We start from the raw sequence: 18,254 nt of genomic DNA on the forward strand, positions 1-18,254 counted from the left end.
CAAGGAAACCAGATCACGCAAGTTCTTACTTGAAGTTCTCAAAAATTTCATATTCCACACATATCAAAGGGGCAGGGCGTATCCAGCAACTTAATAAATAAGTATCAATTAGCAAACCTCCCTCCACGTACCAAAGTAAGTGAGAAAGATCCTTATCATTGAGTGCATCATTCGATGCTTTGGACTTTTTGGTGGTTTTTGAGCTTTCCCGCAAAACTTTGTGATTTTTGAAACAACAAATCTGCTCCAATTGCTTGCTTCTGTAACTTTAAAAACAAATATCATGATTTAGACATTAAACTAAAGCAAAATAAAAATTGATCAAAAATTCAAAAGGAAATACAAATGGCTTCCATTTTGAAGGGGAGGCGGTGGAGCATGGGGGTAAACAACAGCATAGGGTTACTCAAATATCAGAGGGTTACTTTGTTCTGGGTTGGTTTACGGCATTGAAGGAGAGGAGGTGGAGCATGGGGGTGGCGTTGCGGCCGTGTAGAGGGCTGACTTGCGGTGGTGCTGCGTCGTGGAGGAAGGTAGCGCATGGCTTGTATGAGAAGCTTGAGTGAGATCTATGTGGGGGAGAGCAGATCGACGATGAGAGAGAGGGAGAGCTTGTGGAGGGACTGTGGACCTTTGGGAGGTAGCTATGCCTGTAGCTAGAGGCGGTGCAGCGGTTGAGGAGGCGGCAGCACTGGGAACCTGAGAGAGAAAGGACTTCGAGGGTGAAGAGAGAGGGAGATATGTGGGAGAGAGAGAGGTCGCGAGAGAGGGGCTTGGTTGGGTTGGCCAGCGATAGTGGAGGTGGACGGTGAAGGTGGGTCGACGATGACGTTCAATGGCAGCTGCTTGGAGGCGTGAAGAGTAGAGATTGAGGGAGAGGACCAGAAAGGCACTGGGGGGAAAATAGAGAGGGGAGGGAAAAAAATGAGTATAAGTTTGGCGCAGTGATTAAAATTGAGAATATTACATCCCTATAGAAGGATTTTTATTTTTGTTTTTTATTATTGCAGCGATTGTTTTGTCGCAACAAGTAAAAAATCGTCGAAAAAAATTAATTTGAATATTACAACAAATTATAATCGTCGTAAAAAGTAAACAATTGCTGCAAAAGAACAATTTTGAACTTAGATGTACAAAACTTTGTGACAACATAAAAATTACTGCAAATAAATATTTTTTGCAGCAATTTTATTTTCATTAAACATAAAATTGTTGGAAAAATACCTTTTTCTTGTAGTGCGATAATGGTTTGACAAGGTCTAGAATACAAAGCCATTAAATTCAACCACTTCATATCATACAAAGATGATGAGGAAGATGCATGCATGTCATGTTGCCAGTCATCTAACGTCGCTACAACAAAATTGAGATTTAGTGACGTTTTAGAATTGGTAACAGTCCCCAAACTGTCACAAAAAATTAATTTTTGTGACGATTTATACAAACTGTCTCTAAATCTAGATGAGAATTCGTCTGACGTTCGAATGTAGGCAAATTTATGTTCGAACGTTGGATAGAGTATTTGGTAAATATTACTATAATTTAAATTTTATGTAGTTTTTAAATAAAATAATGCATCTTTTGTGAATAATTATTACAAATTTAAAGATATTGAAATTTGAAGCGCAATGATTTAATATTAAAATTGGATAAACTAACTATAGTATATTATATACTATATATATAATATTAAGTATATAATATATAATATATATACTATATATATAATCATTATATATTATATATATAGTCATTACATATAATATATAATTTATTATATAGTTAATACGTTAATATTATATAGTTAATATATAAAGTATACATTATAGTATATAGTTAACATTATATATAGTATATTATATACTATTTATAATAATAGAGTACATTTATTTCATGTTCTAACGTATCTGCATATACGTTTGAAAGTTACTTTTAAACGTTCGAACATATATGCAGATAGGTTTGAACGTGAAAAAATGCGAAAATTTTTTCACTTATTTTTAAATAACGTTCGAACGTTAAAATTTAACATTCAAACGTTACTTTTTAAACGTTCAAACGTCATATCAAATCGGAGTGTTTTTAATAAATAAACGCACGAGAGGAAGCAGAATCATTTCTTCTACTTCTCCCGTGCATGAAAGAGAGAGTGAGGGTGAGAGAGGGTTGTGGGTTAGAGAGAGAATGTGTGCGTTAGAGTGAGAGAGGGCTAGAGAGAGAGAGTAGAGTGAGAGAGAGTTAATATTTTTGCTCTCTTCATTAATTTTGGTAAGGAAAAATCCTTTAAATATTTTATAATTTTATGATATTTATTTTGTGTTTTTTATATATATGTTTTTAACTAGCTAGTGTTGTGATTTTTTTGAAAGATTGGTTGTTGTGACTTGTTCAAAACTTGTGATTTGTAAAAGGATATTGTTAGTGATAGGTATATTTCTAAACTTTATTAATATGTTTATATATTTTGTTGTGGATAATGATGAATATTTTGATGTGTATAATGTAAGTTAATTGTAGATTTTGAAGGATTAGATATAAGTATAATATTGTGAGTTGAGTAGTGAATTTTGATTGTATATATTGTGAATATATTGTGAATTGGATATTATTGATGAATTAGAAGGAATTGAATTGTTTAAATTGATGAATTAGAAGCAAATCTTTGTGATATGGATTATGTAATATGATGAATTAAAATAAAAAATTATGTTGTGTGTATGCTTATTTTTAAAATGAAAATATAAATATTGGTGTATTGTGTATGTGAATTAAAATGAATATGTTTTACAATTGTGTATGTGAATTTGAAGCAAATGTTGGGGTTATTTTTTTGTGACTGTGTTTTGGTATTTGTGAATTAGTTATTATTGTGTATATGTATATGTGATTTGTGAATTAGTTTAGTCTATAGGGAATATGTTTATATATTGTGAATTTGTGTATTACAGTATTTATTAAAATTATTGAAAATATGTGAAATATTATGAATTTAGTTGTGAATATGTTTATATATTGTGGAAATATATGATATCATTTTGAATAAATTTATGAACTTTTATTGAATATGTTGGGAATAATTTATTAAATTATGCAACATGTCATTAATTTAATTTTTATTTGTATTTATTCTAAAACATTATTTATTTTGCAGCATTTTTTTTTATCAAATGAGTATATGAGGTCAAAACAGCAAGAGTTTGAGTCTCTCTTGGAGTAACAGTCTAATTTAGAGATGCATTTGCAGGAGCGATAGAGAGACCAGGAGGAAAGAATGTGCAGTGAAGTCTAAGAACAAGTGCAGAGGGAGATGGAAGTCCAGATAGGGCATATTATGTCACTACAATAGAATCGTGGTACGCGAGAAAAGAAGAAGAAATGAAATCAATTCAATTTTCTCATTGTGTAGAACTTTTAATATCTAATTTTGTAACTATATAAAACATTGTTAGTTATCAATTCGATGGTGTAATATGATAATACAATTTATATATTTTTTAATTTTATGAAAATAGTATTTTTAAGCTATACGTTCGAATGTTGGTTCACATTAAAATTAACGTTCGAATGTAATTACACAAAATTATGAAATAACGTTCGAATGTATGACCCAACGTTCGAACGTATTCACTCTCAAAATGAACACAACGTTCGAATGTTTAAACGATTTACATTCGAACGTTTTGTTTGATGTTTCAATGTAACTATGATACGTTCAAACTATAACCAACGAACGTCAACTTTTCTCATTCATATGTCAATCGGTCGGGTTAACGTTCGAATGTTACATTTTGTGACAGATTTTAACCGTCACAAAAATCTCACGTTTGAACGTGACATCAAACGGAATACCTTCAACCGTCACTAAAAATATTTTTTGTGACAGTTGAATAGTAAACTGTCGCCAATCATTTTTTGCGATGCACATTAGGTGATGGCAGTCGTGATATTTTCAAACCGTCACCAAATGCCTTTAGTGACATTTTGGTCATTTTTTGTGACGTTTTTCACAAAAGACCAATTGTGTTGTTGTGCGTAAGTCATAATTCTAAAATCACTATTAAGTTCTTTGTGCATTTATGGGTAGAGAGAGATATTCAGGATTGGATAATAAGATTAGATGAAATGATTTTAGATGAATGATTAAAGTTGAATAAAATATTGTTAAAATATTATTTTTTAATATTACTATTCTTTTGATATTTAAAAAAAATTGAATTATTTATTATATTTCGTATAAAAATTTGAGAAAACATGAAACAATTTATGCTAAAGAGGACCTTTATAATGAGAATTATCTATATATAAATATAAGAATTTTTCTAAATAGTAGCTGGTTTTAATTTTTACACCTCACACTAGTTTAATCTTTCCGCCTCACATGTATATATCAAGATCAATATGAAGAGAGGAGAAGTTGAACTAGCCTCACCAAATTAATGGGTTCTTCTCCCAAAAAAAAAAAAAAGGAGCTCCCTTTCCATTAAAAATAAATAAAAAATCTTCAAGTACAATGCTAAGATGCGATTCTTCTCCTTGATTAGGAGTTGAACTTTCACAATTTTGGAGACCAAGCCCCAACTATCTCCGGTTTGTTTTCAAGAAGTAATGCTTCCCATTCATGGTTCTACTCTCTCCCACAAATAAAATGAAGGATTTGATGGCCATTAATCTATTGAGAGTATTGACAATGGCTTATGCATTTTCATATTTGCATAATATCTCTCCAAATTAGTTTAAAATATGTGATTTTGAAGATGCATATAGAGAATCCAATGCTAGTGTTCTAGAGAAATTGTTTGAGTTTAGGGAAAAGAAAAATGGTGGGTTTGTGTTAAAGGTGACATTTTCAGCGGGTAGGTTTACATTTTGCTGTAAAAAAGGACATATTAGAAATCACTAACTTGTGTGCGGTGTAAAAGCCTGTTGTATAGTAGTTCTCAATATATATATATATATACTAGTAAGATGTTACGTGGCACGTGTGGCCAATTGATATGCGTAGTGCTGTGAAAGGTGGCTAAACAAAATGCGTACTACATTTTTAAACTGAAACAAAATCATTAAGCGATTACTTCACTTTATGGAAAAACTTGGGCGCCACCTATATTGCAAAATATAAATTTTTTAGAAGATGCAGATCAATGTAAATGGCATCAGTCTCCTTGGATCCTCTTAATGCATGATTGTAACAAGACATCGATTATAACTGTGACTCACTTCTCTTCCTAACTATTTAGATGATTTAAAAGCTTTTTCACTTAGAGAACCTACCAAATATTTTTTAAATAAATGCTTTCACAGGAATATTACCCAAGTGAGTACACACCCCATACGAGCATGTTGACAAATGAGAGAGTTATTGGTAAATCTAAAACATAAAGGAAGCAAGCAGGCCCCCAAATATGAGAAAATAACACCAACTTGCTCATTCCTGAGATTAAAAAAAAAAAAGTTATTGCCTACTTTAACTTTTCCATTTCTGTCTTTCACCTATGACATTTACGGATATACAACAGTCAGAGTTAGAGGCAACTAAACATGGTAAATATGTAAATTTATAAATAAAATAAAAGGATAAAATTGTAAATTTTCAAATAGAAGAAAAGAAATAATAAGGACAAAAAGGGAAAAATAAGAATAAAGAGGGACAAAATGGAAAAATAAAATTTGGAGAAAATCATTGTAGATACTGTATAGGCTTTTTTATTTATAGAAAATAGTTCCTATACCAAAAAATACAATCCTCTCAAAATATTGAAAACAAAAGTTTTGAAGACATGACGGTCATACCAAATGAGTTTTGCTATTTATAAGTCTCATACACCACACACCATATAATTTTTTATTTTTTTATTTTTTTAAATTAATTTTTTTACTTTTATTTTTCTTTAAATAATTGAATTTTTCTACTCATTATCCATATACCACACATTTGGTAAAAGAAAAAAATTAAAAAAATAATAAAAAGAGTAATGTTTAGTGTATGAGGCTTATGAATATAATTTTTCTTCTTGGAATATTTGATTAATTATGTAAATAGTAATAAAATAATTTGAGTTAAAATAATTTATTAGGTTTTGAAAAATTAAAGATGTAAAAGTTAAATAAAAATATCATAAAGTTAAAAAAATATTTTTTAATATTATTTTATCTTAAAATTTGAAAAAATTAATATAGTTTTTTTTTTTTTTTGTGTTTTGTTAATAAGTTTAGAAAACTTGAAATGATTAAATAATAATTAGATGGAAAATTTGAAATTAAAAGTCATATTTTTATATTTAAATGATGTTTGAAAAAAAATATCTAAAAAATTTAAGAATATTTGAAAATATTTGTGTTACCAAACCGACACTTTACAGAAAACTATTAAAGACGAAAAGATGATGAAATTAAATAGCAGTCCAAACTATTTTATAAAGGATAATGATATATTTAAAAGGAAAATGATAGGTACACCCTATCATCTGTACCCATCGATTTTTTAAGCTTTTGTGTTTGTGTAATTGTTAGTATTATGCTTTATTTTTTTCGCATATTTAAAAAAACTCACAAATTTAACAATCCATCTTGTCAGAATATTACCATATTTATTAAATATTCATAATATTCTAATATATATGATAATATAACTTATTCTCAAATGTATTTAATTTACTGTGTAAATTAATCAGCAATACAGTATTATTAATTTATTGTATTTTATCCTTTATTTAAGCTCATTCAAAGAACAACTGAGAATGACAAAGATATAGTCCTCATTCTAACTTCTTAATTTTCTTTTCTAGCCATTGGCTCGTGCTAGGGTCGATTCTGTACAATAATTTTTTAAAGTTCTTTCGTGAGTTTTATCTCTCACAAAATTATCTTCTTCATCTCATTTTCTATTATGGTATAACAGTGTACTTTCAATAAATCGAGATATACTCGTCCGATCTTGGTATGGTACTTTATAATCCAATTATGTCTATTTTTTAAAATAATTTTCTTATATCAAGCTAGCAATCGATTATACAAGTTGTCGTTAGTATTTTAGCATAAGAGCCACTGATTTCCTAATGTATCTCATCGCGTTTTTTTTTTTTTTTTTTTTTTTCGTTCATAATAAATCTCATATTCAACGTATTATTTGGTATTCTTTTCCGTTTACCACACATCATTTAAAGGCATGTTATGCCGTTAACGGATCGACATTAGTGATGAGTCTCACATTCAACATCTTATTTTGTGTGTGTGTGTGTGTTTTTTTTTTCCAATCATCATAAGTTTTTCAAAAACTTCCTATACACTTAATGGATTGCTGTTTGTAATAAGTCTCATATTTAACCTATTATTTGTTGTTCTTGTCCGTTCATCACACGTTTTTTGGAGGCTTTCTATATGCTTAACGGATCATTGCTCTCATTTTCACCATTAATCTCGTATCAATTAGCCCAAAAATTCTCTATCCCTCTTATCTTCTTAATCTCATTTTCTATTATATTTTATTTTTTACAACTCTATACAATAATGTAACTTTCTAAAAAATAAAGTTTATACCTAGTTTGGTTAGTCAATACAAATGAGATGTTTTATTATATAATAGTTTTTTCTATCTAAATATACTATATTTTATCTCTAAATTTTAAAAACATTCACTTAAATAAATAATAATATACAATAAAAATTGATAATAAACAGTATAAAATTGACATAAACAGTGTATAAACAATGCATAATTCGACTCTTTATAAATAGTGGGACCCATATCTTTTTTAAATCTCAAAAATTAAAACATATTTTATCTCATCTTATTATTCAAACATACTTATTTTTTACAAACTATTTTATATAATCTTGATTAAAAAATTTTACTATTATTTAAAATATCTTATTTTATTTCATCTAATCTTAATCATATAACCAAACAGATTTAATCTTACAAATTAGCTATCTTATTCTATTCGTATATGAAAGCTAAAATAGTAGTACTAAGTTGACCATCTTTTATACACATATCGCTCGTGTCGAGACTCTTTACCAGTTGGGTTTACTCGTTCAAATTCAATATCATTTTTATTGGCAACGACACTGGAACCTTCACCGCTCGTGGGATATTGATAAATTATCATGTACTGTGTTTTCTAAAAATTGAAGTTTACACCTGGTTTGGTTAGTCAATGCAGAGATGTTTTATTGGACAACAGTTTTTTATTTTATTTTATCTAAATATATTATATTTTATCTTTAAATTTTAAAAAATTTACTTAAATAAATAATAAACATTAAAATTGATAGTAAGTAATATAAAACTTATATAAACAGTACATAAACAGTATATAATTCGACTCTTTATAAAATAGTGAGACTCGTATCTTTTTCAAATCTCAAAAATTAAAAACTATCTCATCCCATATTACTATCTAAACACACATATTTTTTTTTATAAATTATTTTATCTCATTTTAACTTAAAAATTTCACTACTATTTAAAATATTTAATTTTATATATATATTTTAAATCATTTCATTTTATCTAACTGTAATACTGTATACTAAACGGGTCCTAATCTTCTATTTGGAACGCTAAAATAGTAGTACTAAGTTGACCCATCTTATATACACAGATATCGCTCGTCTCCAGACTCTTCATCCCACTAGCTGTGGTGTAATAATATTATACACAAGATGGTTGAAAAAGTTGGGTTTACTCGTTCAAATTCAATATCATTTTTATTGACAATGACACTGGAACCTTCTCCGCTCGTGGGATATTGATAAATCATCATGTACTGTGTTTTCATATATAGCTACGTACCGTGTGTTTGTTTGCCTTTTCGGTGGCTCGTTGCTCCTAATAATCCTGCACATGCCACATTTAAATAATCTCAAAGAAAGTAGTTCAAGAGTTGAAGGGAAAACGTGTATGATCGATGTTGCAGTTCACACGTATTTGTCTCAACACGTGATTTGTGTTTTTTACATGCAAGTCAGAGAATTAGGTTCATTTGGGTATTGAGAATAAATCGATATTTCTTAATATATTTTATTATTATTTATTATTTTTATTATTATTTATTATTTATTTTTTTATTACTATTCACAACATATTTCAACATACCTCAATAGCCAAACTCAACAGGTTTTTGCCCAAAACGAAAATAAATAGTTAAGAACTGTGATTTAGAAAACATGAGACCCAATTTCTATGAAATAAGTCTTGGTTCGATCTCTTTCCAAAATTTTCAATATAAAATAAATAAATAAATAAAATTAATTATGAAAAGAATTTGCAGTTGGAAAAACCCTGCATTAATTAATAGGTCCCACATAATTATAAAGATCACTTTTAATAACATTTAAATGGGACAAAATCAGCATATATAAAGATGGAGAAAGAAAAACCAATTAAAAGGAAATTATGAATTAAAAAGCTTTGAGAAACGGCACTACAAAAAAAATAAGGCAATTGTGATTAATTTATAGTAACGAAAATATTATTAACAATTAAAATTAGTTATTAATAATTTTTTTGTTATTATAAATTGATCATAATTGTCCATTTTTCTTATAATGCGGGATTTATATTCAACATTACATAATTAATTAATTAGTTAATCTCTCTCACACACACACACACATAGATATATATATATATATATATATATATATATATATATATATATTATAAATCTAGACATATTAACTCTATATGTATATATATAAAGATTTTTATTAATTTTTTTGCGTATGCTTGATTTGAAACATGACTCTTTAATGCAATAGAAATTATCGCTCTAATTAGTTTGATAGATAAATTTGGAGAAAATGCATGCATATACCACGCATATTCTATGATTATATATGGACCGACGACCAACTTAATTACCACCAACCCTTGTTCATGAAACAGGTCTTCCACGTAAATATCTAGAAGATGGCAATTAACTAGCAAGGGGCACACTTATTTGATCAGCAATTTCATGTTTTTATTAATTATATTAATTTAAGTTGAAAATTAATACTCAAGAAAATAGAAACTATATATCTATTTATTTCTTTTTTCTTGTTTATTTATTCTCACCTCATGATGCATGTCAATTGTTAAGATATAAAAACTACAATAAAATAACAACCAATTGATAAAACAAAGTAGTTTTTCTAGATTCAAGTTTAAACCTGTGTATTTGCGAAAAAATAATGATACTCATCACCATAATTCTCATCAATCCATAATGTGATATTATATGATTGGAGACTATTTATTATATTTTACTTGGAAACTTATCATCTAATATTATATTATGAAATGATGAGAAGATAATAAGAAAATAGATAATGAATATATTTTTTCTTTGTGAAAGGCTGGTTCATGGGGAGTTTTTTTTTTTTTTCCCTTGTCTGGAGGGCTAAGAATTGTTTTTTCTTTTCATTAATTAATTCACTAAATTGAATCTTGTACTTATGTTGATACTTATTAATTAAGGGGATATTTATTAATTAATTAACCAGATGATACTTATTAATTATACATCCTAATTATGATTATACTTAAATTGAGTATAAAACAAGCAATTTAAGGGGATATTAATTAATGAATCACTTAATTAAGTCAACAATGAATAACATAATTTTTTATAATCAGTTTCATTTTTGTTTTTTTGACAAACTTTCTAATGCATAGAACCAATTCCATGATTCGTTAAAATCTATACAAAAATAACCCATCCTTCCTTTTAATAGGATTTTTTAAAAATTCCCTTATTACGCCTCCCAATATTAACAATATTAAAACTTCAATTCTGCCACATACAATTATTTTTACATATTTATTGTACATTTTATTAATTTAGTGGGACTCAAAATTTATCTTATATTAAAAAAAATAATGCAACTAATCACATTAACAAAATGTGTAAGAAATATACAAAAATAATTATATATAAAATTTTTATTAAAACTTTTACAAAAAGAAAAAAGAAAAAAAGAAAAAGGAAGTAATAACCCTCACAATGCACAGTAATTAAAGAAACCCATATATTTCTCCAAAAAAATTCTATATATATATATATATATCCTAAACATTTTTTTCCCAACTCTATAAAGAGAGATATACCATTCATTTTAAAGCTCAGAACTTTCAGACAAAATTCCAAAAGCTAATATATATTTTTAATAGTTTTTAAGCAAGAGCTTCATATATTTTTAGTCTCTTAAATATTCCCTATTTCTAATTCTCTGGGTTTCTCTTTTTCAAAAACAAAACTTTGAATACTTTTGGATCGAAGATGGAAAATCTGGTTGACCAAATTCTCTAAATAAAAAATCGGAATTCAAAACCTCCGTCACTTGTTGCATATGAAAAAAAAATTGACACCATTGCATTTATTGTTTAGATATGAGTTATAAAACCTTAGTAGATATATCATCACATTAAAATAAAGAAAATTATATTCATTCTTCTCGTATGGATCAACGTATAATTAAATTGAGTGAGTTGAGATGAAAATTAAAATTTAAATAAAATATTATATTTATTTTAAAATTTAAAAAAAATTAAATTATTTGTTATATTTTATTTGATAATTTAAGAAAATTATTGAGCTGATTTTAATATTCAAACGGGAGAAAAGTCTAAAATATCTGCTTTATCGGAGGGCAAAAAAGAAGAAGAAGAAAATATTACCGGGTAAAATAGTAAAATTGTAAACCATTTATATACTGAAAAAATAGTTTTTAGCAGTTAAAAGATAAGGTATTGTCACTATTGTGTATGAAAAAAGGGAAAAAAAATAAGAGAGAGACGCGCACAGAAATTCCATATTTTAATTGGGTCAAACTGTGAAGGGGTACTGAGAGCTGAGGCCAGAAAGCGAGGGGGAGAGATTGGTATAAGAGGGGTGTGTGCGTGTGTATTGGTGTGTGCATTGAGACGTAGAGAGAAGTGTAAACAAAACCGAAGTCAAGGCCGGCTCCTTCCCTGCTCTGTTTCATTTGAAGCATTCTTTTTATTTTTTTAGATTTTCTTTGTGATCGTTGTTGTTGGTGTTTAATGGGACTTGGATTCACTCGCTTTGTCTTTTTTCCGTTGACATATTCGTCTCCAAACTGATCGGAATCCGGAGGCAGAAGAGGTCGGGGGAGAGAGCGAGAGCGAGAGACAGAGAGGAAGATATCCATAAATCTGGATGTCGATGTGATGGGATGTTGGTTATAATCGGATTTGAATATGAACCAGAAGATTGAGCTTGGGTACATCTGATGTTTTTTTTTTCGGTTGGATAGAAAGGATTTTTAAAAGCCGGATTTTTTATTTGATTTGGGGGAATGGGCTGCTTTCCGTGTTTCGACTCGAAGGAGGAGGAAAAGCTGAATCCCGAGAAGGTAAGTGATGATCGAAATCAAGTCCGGCCCATGGTCCCTTCTGCTATTTCCGGATTGCCTTCTGGTTAGTTCTTGTTCTTCTTCTCCTTTCTAATTTTTATTTTTAACGCTTGTTAATACGTTCTTCACTTCGTATTTATGCGTGTGTATCTGGCATGCGGCTGCGTGATCTGATCTGGGTATTTCTGATTTATATATGTTTACGAATAATGTGTTCGCGATGCCTGTTCTCATAAATTTGGTTTAGTCTATCATTACACGATTAATGATTTCGATGAGGATTACGAAAATTCATTTGGGGGGTTATTTAAGTAGACCCCACCAGATTTCGATCCAGTTAATATCCTTATTTTTGAAAATTGAGATCCTATGATAATTTGATTGTTTCAGTCGATCTGAACGGTTATTAGCTCTGTTGAATTTTGGCTTCAAATAAGTGTATGACCAATACAGGAGATGCCTATCATTTGAATTGATCAAGTTGATCGTAGTGATTGAATATTAGTTGGTATAGCTTAATGGACTTCTCTTCCTCTTGCACTTGAGAATGGGATTTATTGGTCTTTTTAATCTGAACCAATTTAATTATAATTACAGTTTAATGCTCCCTGAGTGTCTAGTTGGGAATTTTGTGATTCTTATGGACCTGCATTTCTTTGTTATATGGAATTTGTAGGAGCTGACAGATTTAAATCACGAAGCAATGTAGGGTACAAAAGGGAATCACTTAGTCCCAAGGATGGGCCTGGCGTCCATCCTGGTGTAAATATTGCTGCTCAAACATTCACTTTTCGTGAGCTTGCAGCTGCAACGAAGAATTTCAGGTCAGAGTCTTTCTTAGGGGAAGGGGGATTTGGACGTGTATACAAGGGCCGACTTGAGACCACTGGTCAGGTAAACCCTTTTATTGTTGCTTGCTCCAAATAATGTGTTTGTCATATATAAATTATGTTAACTAGGATACTTTAGTATGCTCCCAAATCGAAAATTCAAATTGAACTGGTCATAATCATCTCTAGAAATATCAATTGATTGAGTCCCCTCTAATGAGGAAATGTAAGTAGTGATCAACTTGGGTTATTCTTACAGTTGCTTTTTTTTCCCCTTAAAAAATTGAACAGAATTTCATAATGGCTTTGAAAATTAAGTGGCCTTTTGAGTTTACTTCACAGTTTATGAGTGCCTAGCATATCTACTTCCCATATTACTTTTCTATTTACTTTTAAGGAGGAAATATAAAGATAGATGTCATAGATGATATAAGTTAAATGATTAATTTATGCTTATGTTGTGATTGAAATACTGAGGTTGAGGAGGTTCCATGGTGTAATGGTCAGTACCCCAGACTTTGAATCCAGCGACCTGGGTTTGACTCCTGATAGGACCTTTTGTGCCTTTGTTTTTTGAGAAATGCTAAATCCACACACTTAATGATTAAGGAAGTGTTTTTTAATGATGTTGTGATTTTTTAAAAATATTTAAAAGTGTTAAAAAAAGACACGAAAAAAAAGCCAAAAAAAAAAAAAATTGCACTATCAGGAGCCCCGTGTGTGGCTGTAGAGCCACTCCTGTTTTTTTTTTTTTTTTATAAGAAACAGTGATTGAAATACTGAAGTTGACGTACCCCAATTCTAGCAGCTCCTGAATTCTTTTGGAAGCTACCTATTGCTGTTAAATATAAGGAAGCTCACCCTTAATTTTGCATGGCTTGGAGATTAGTGAATGAAAACCAGGTTTATAATATAGTTCCTTTACTCTGTTTCTTGTCTTCTGCAGATTGTTGCTGTTAAACAATTGGATAGAAATGGTCTTCAGGGTAACAGGGAGTTTCTGGTGGAGGTTCTCATGCTTAGCCTTCTACATCACCCTAACCTAGTGAATTTGATTGGCTATTGTGCTGATGGGGATCAGCGGCTTCTTGTCTATGAATTCATGTCCATGGGTTCTCTAGAAGATCACCTTCATGGTAACTTCTGGTTGCTTATTATTCTGTTTCTATGATCAGAAGGCTGGCCTCACTTGGTTTGGTTTGTTTAGTGCAACTTTTGATTATTGAGTTATACAAGTATTTTTCATTTGAAAATTTGAGCATTTGTGCCTTGGCCATGGTAATTGCATCTGTGGACAATGATCTTGAGAAATCATGGTTTAAATCAGGAGAGCTTTCAAAACGAAGAAAAGTACAAATTATGAACAATGGCATAGATTGACTTGGAAATATCTTTCTTAACAGATGATAATGAGAGGAATGATAAAATATAAGATAAGAAGGAATTGGATTCCTTGAAATTCTATGAATAGCCCTACCTGAGATGTTCAATCAAAAACCAATGTTGGCCCAATGATCTGATGTAGTTATTTTCTTTTTCTCCTGTTGTGTGCTCTCTTGCACTGAAGTAGAATATGGTATGAACCTAGTTACCTTTAAGGATTTTTTTCCGAGTTTACAACTTGTGTGGTGTCTGTCTAAGTATAACTTGTTCACCTTGGGAGACAAATGGGAGTTCAAGTGTGCTCATTTTCTGCTTTAGCGTCCCCCTTATTTTCTTCTCTTTTCTAAACTCCTTGTGCTATCGATGACTCTTCTGTTTTCTAACTACCTGTCTGGCATGTTTCTTATTCTCGATCATTTTCTGGACTTAATTAATACAATATTTGCTTGATTTGCAAATTCCATATATTAGGCTCAATTAATATCTTGTTAGATAGGCCAAAAGATATATGCTGGGTTATTGGGATGGGTTTAGTTGCAATTGGGATCTTCGATTAATGACTGTTTACCTGAGATTTGGACCATCTTCCAAGGGATTGCTACTGGCTAATAGAGGTTTTAAATGGAGTGGAAATATTTTACTTTGCGCTTTTTGTGTGCTAGGTAGTTCTTTTCCTGCCTGCTCAAAAGTCAAGGAAGTCACCACATTGGTCTCCTCTGTTAGAAATTCTGGTTTTTGTTTTTGGATATTTGAAGCTTTGATAGACTGCATATTACGGCCCAAGGGCTTGAGATTTCAATAGGATAACTAATTGAGGACTGCTGATGGGGCTTAGATGTCTCGGCAATTGATATTCTCATCACTCAATTATCCAATCCTGTTTCCTTTTCGTTGAAGTCTTAAGAAAATGTATTCTATAAGAAAATATTCTATAACAAAAAGGACTTACCTTATAAAAAAATATTATATAAGAAAAGGATTTACTATCTCATGCTTTATGGTGTCTCAAAATTTGTCTTATTAATGCTTGATTTGCCAAATAGGAAAACATGTTTATTGCTACTGCACTCACATGCTTGGATAATTTTGGAACTTAATTATGAATCCCTGAGCACTAATTCTGTTTGATGAATTGGATGAAGTCGAGGCATGCAAATGCACAATTTCAAGTGTGTACTCTCATTTACTTTTCTATTTTATGCTTTCAAATTAGAAAAAGAAGAGGAAAATCGTTCAGCTGGGTGGTGTAAGTTAATGAATTACTTTTTGCTTACCTATGATTGATAAGATTATGCTAATTATTACAAATTCAACATATTCAATTTTTGTGACTCATCATCAATAGTATATTGATCTTTCTGCAGATCTTCCACCCGATAAGGAACCACTAGATTGGAACACAAGGATGAGAATAGCTGCTGGTGCAGCCAAAGGCTTGGAATACCTGCATGACAAAGCAAATCCTCAAATTATTTATAGGGACTTCAAGTCATCCAACATCTTACTTGATGAAGGATATCAACCAAAGCTTTCTGATTTTGGACTTGCAAAGCTCGGTCCCACTGGAGACAAGTCACATGTTTCCACCAGGGTAATGGGCACTTACGGTTATTGTGCTCCTGAGTATGCCATGACTGGACAATTGACAGTGAAGTCTGACGTCTACAGTTTTGGAGTAGTCTTTTTAGAGCTGATTACTGGACGTAAGGCCATCGATAGCACCAGACCCCATGGAGAACAGAATCTTATTGCATGGGTAATCCTCTTAATTTCTTCTTGTGTAGTCACCTAAACTAGTCTTATTGTGGGCATTACACGTCTAGACTCTAGACTCTCCCCACTTATGTGGAAAGGGTGTAGTGATGGTGTTTCCATGTTTATGCAGGCACGTCCATTGTTCAATGACCGTAGAAAGTTTTCAAAATTGGCTGATCCACTGCTACAAGGAAGGTATCCAATGCGGGGCCTCTACCAGGCTCTAGCTGTGGCATCCATGTGCATCCAAGAACAGGCTGCGTCCCGTCCTCTCATTGGTGATGTAGTCACTGCCCTCTCGTATCTGGCAAACCAGGCATATGACCCTAATACAACATATGCTCATGGCCATAGAGGTTCTGGTGATAAGGATGAAAGAAGAGACAGAGATGAGAGAGGTGGAAGGGTGTTGGGATCTGGTCGTAGGTGGGACTTCGAAGGGTCTGAGAAAGAGGACTCCCCTAGAGAAACTGCAAGAATGTTAAACAGGAATTTAGATAGAGAACGTGCTGTTGCTGAGGCCAAGATGTGGGGAGAGAATTGGCGAGAGAAGAGACGACAAAGTGCACAAGACAATTTTGATGGCAAGAATGCATAGTGTTGGTGTGCACTCTGGGTTACCATGTTCCACTTTGGCTCTATTCCAGCCGTCTCAACAGACCAGGTGAAGAAATGTCGGAATCTGACGTATCTCTTACCTGGTGCCATTCAAGCTTATTAGCCATTTCTTACCAATGAGAGAGAGTAGATGGGGGTAATTGCAAGAGGACTTGGTGCCCAAACATTTCCCCCTTTTTTTAATGGAACTTGAAGAAGGGGAAGAAAAAAGAAGAAAAAAATGTAAATTATCTGCTAGGAGAATGGGACGTATTTAGAAATTTTGAGAGTAAACACGTCTAGTCATTTGATGTGCTTTCTTCTAGCTCTTGTAGGCTTTCTTTGAACAAAGAAAACATGTTTGTTACTCTTTTCCATGTAATCAGTCTTCTTGAGCAACTTATCAAACTAATTGACTGGCTGCACTATTACAAACTTGCACATGTTACTTATATCTGCTCGCGTCCATATTTTTCCATTGCTCTCGTTTGCCTCTATTATTATCGTCAGTGTTCGAGCTGTCCAACGTCAACATTCAGTCATGACCTTTTCTGGGTTTGCCAATTAGCTCGAATTGGCAAGGATACTGGGGGAAATGAGATAAAGACGAGAATTTTTTAAATAGTAATAAAATGATTTATAAATAGTAGTCAGATGGTTTGAGTTAAGTATTTTTTTTAGTTTTGAAAAATGTGAGAAAAAATTTATTAAAAAAGTAATATAAAGTTGAAATTTTGGTTGAATATAAGTTTTTAATTGTTTTTGAGAATTTGAAAAGGTTGAATTATTTTTAATTTTTTGTTTAAAAATTTAAAAAAGTTGTAATGATTAGTTTAAAAATATTTATATTTGATTGATGTTTGAAAGGAAATAAGATTTTCAAAATGCCATGGCATGAACTTAAGAAGGTCAAGAGGCTTGTGATCAAATCTAAAGGGATTCGAGAAATCTGATTGAATGGACTTCCGGTTTAAGAAGTGAGACAAAACAACAAAACATCATCAACAAGAAAATAAAAAGGGGAAAAGAATGCCATGACCTTTGATCTGTTGAAAGGCCGTTCATCCGCAGCTCAATCGGGCTTTTGTGTGGACATGTTAACAACTTGTTACTTGTGGATTTAATTAAAAAGTAATGCTATCTATAGTTGTGAAGTGTATAAATATTGTGTAATCGTTTTGAAAAATAGTGAAGTCGACGATTTAAAAAGTTAACTTTTTTTCATGTAAGTTTCGTATTAATTTACTTTTTTTTTTTAAATCGTGTGGCGCTTGCATAACCATGATTATAAATATTATTCCTTTAATTAAAAGAAATGCAAAACAAACT

The 18,254-nt window shown here is 31.0% G+C and overlaps 1 protein-coding gene across 1 annotated transcript; it reads left to right on the forward strand.

Moving 5' to 3' along the window:
• Positions 1 to 11,787: 11,787 nt before the first annotated feature.
• Positions 11,788 to 17,379, forward strand: LOC122313577 (serine/threonine-protein kinase PBS1-like). Its single transcript, XM_043128690.1, has 5 exons — positions 11,788 to 12,424; positions 13,037 to 13,254; positions 14,137 to 14,326; positions 15,938 to 16,329; positions 16,459 to 17,379. The coding sequence occupies exons 1-5, from the start codon at positions 12,304 to 12,306 to the stop codon at positions 16,924 to 16,926; spliced, it is 1,389 nt and encodes a 462-aa protein (XP_042984624.1). The 5' UTR covers positions 11,788 to 12,303; the 3' UTR covers positions 16,927 to 17,379.
• The last annotated feature ends 875 nt before the right edge of the window (positions 17,380 to 18,254 follow it).

Source organism: Carya illinoinensis, chromosome 6 (genome assembly GCF_018687715.1).
Source record: "Carya illinoinensis cultivar Pawnee chromosome 6, C.illinoinensisPawnee_v1, whole genome shotgun sequence".
Taxonomy (NCBI): domain Eukaryota; kingdom Viridiplantae; phylum Streptophyta; class Magnoliopsida; order Fagales; family Juglandaceae; genus Carya; species Carya illinoinensis.

Bases quoted from the DNA above. Each gene is read 5' to 3' on its own strand.
- LOC122313577 (XM_043128690.1), top strand. From the start codon at position 12,304: ATGGGCTGCTTTCCGTGTTTCGACTCGAAGGAGGAGGAAAAGCTGAAT. The intron at 14,327-15,937 runs GTAACTTCTGGT...ATCTTTCTGCAG, and splicing joins TCTAGAAGATCACCTTCATG to ATCTTCCACCCGATAAGGAA. The intron at 16,330-16,458 runs GTAATCCTCTTA...ATGTTTATGCAG, and splicing joins AACAGAATCTTATTGCATGG to GCACGTCCATTGTTCAATGA.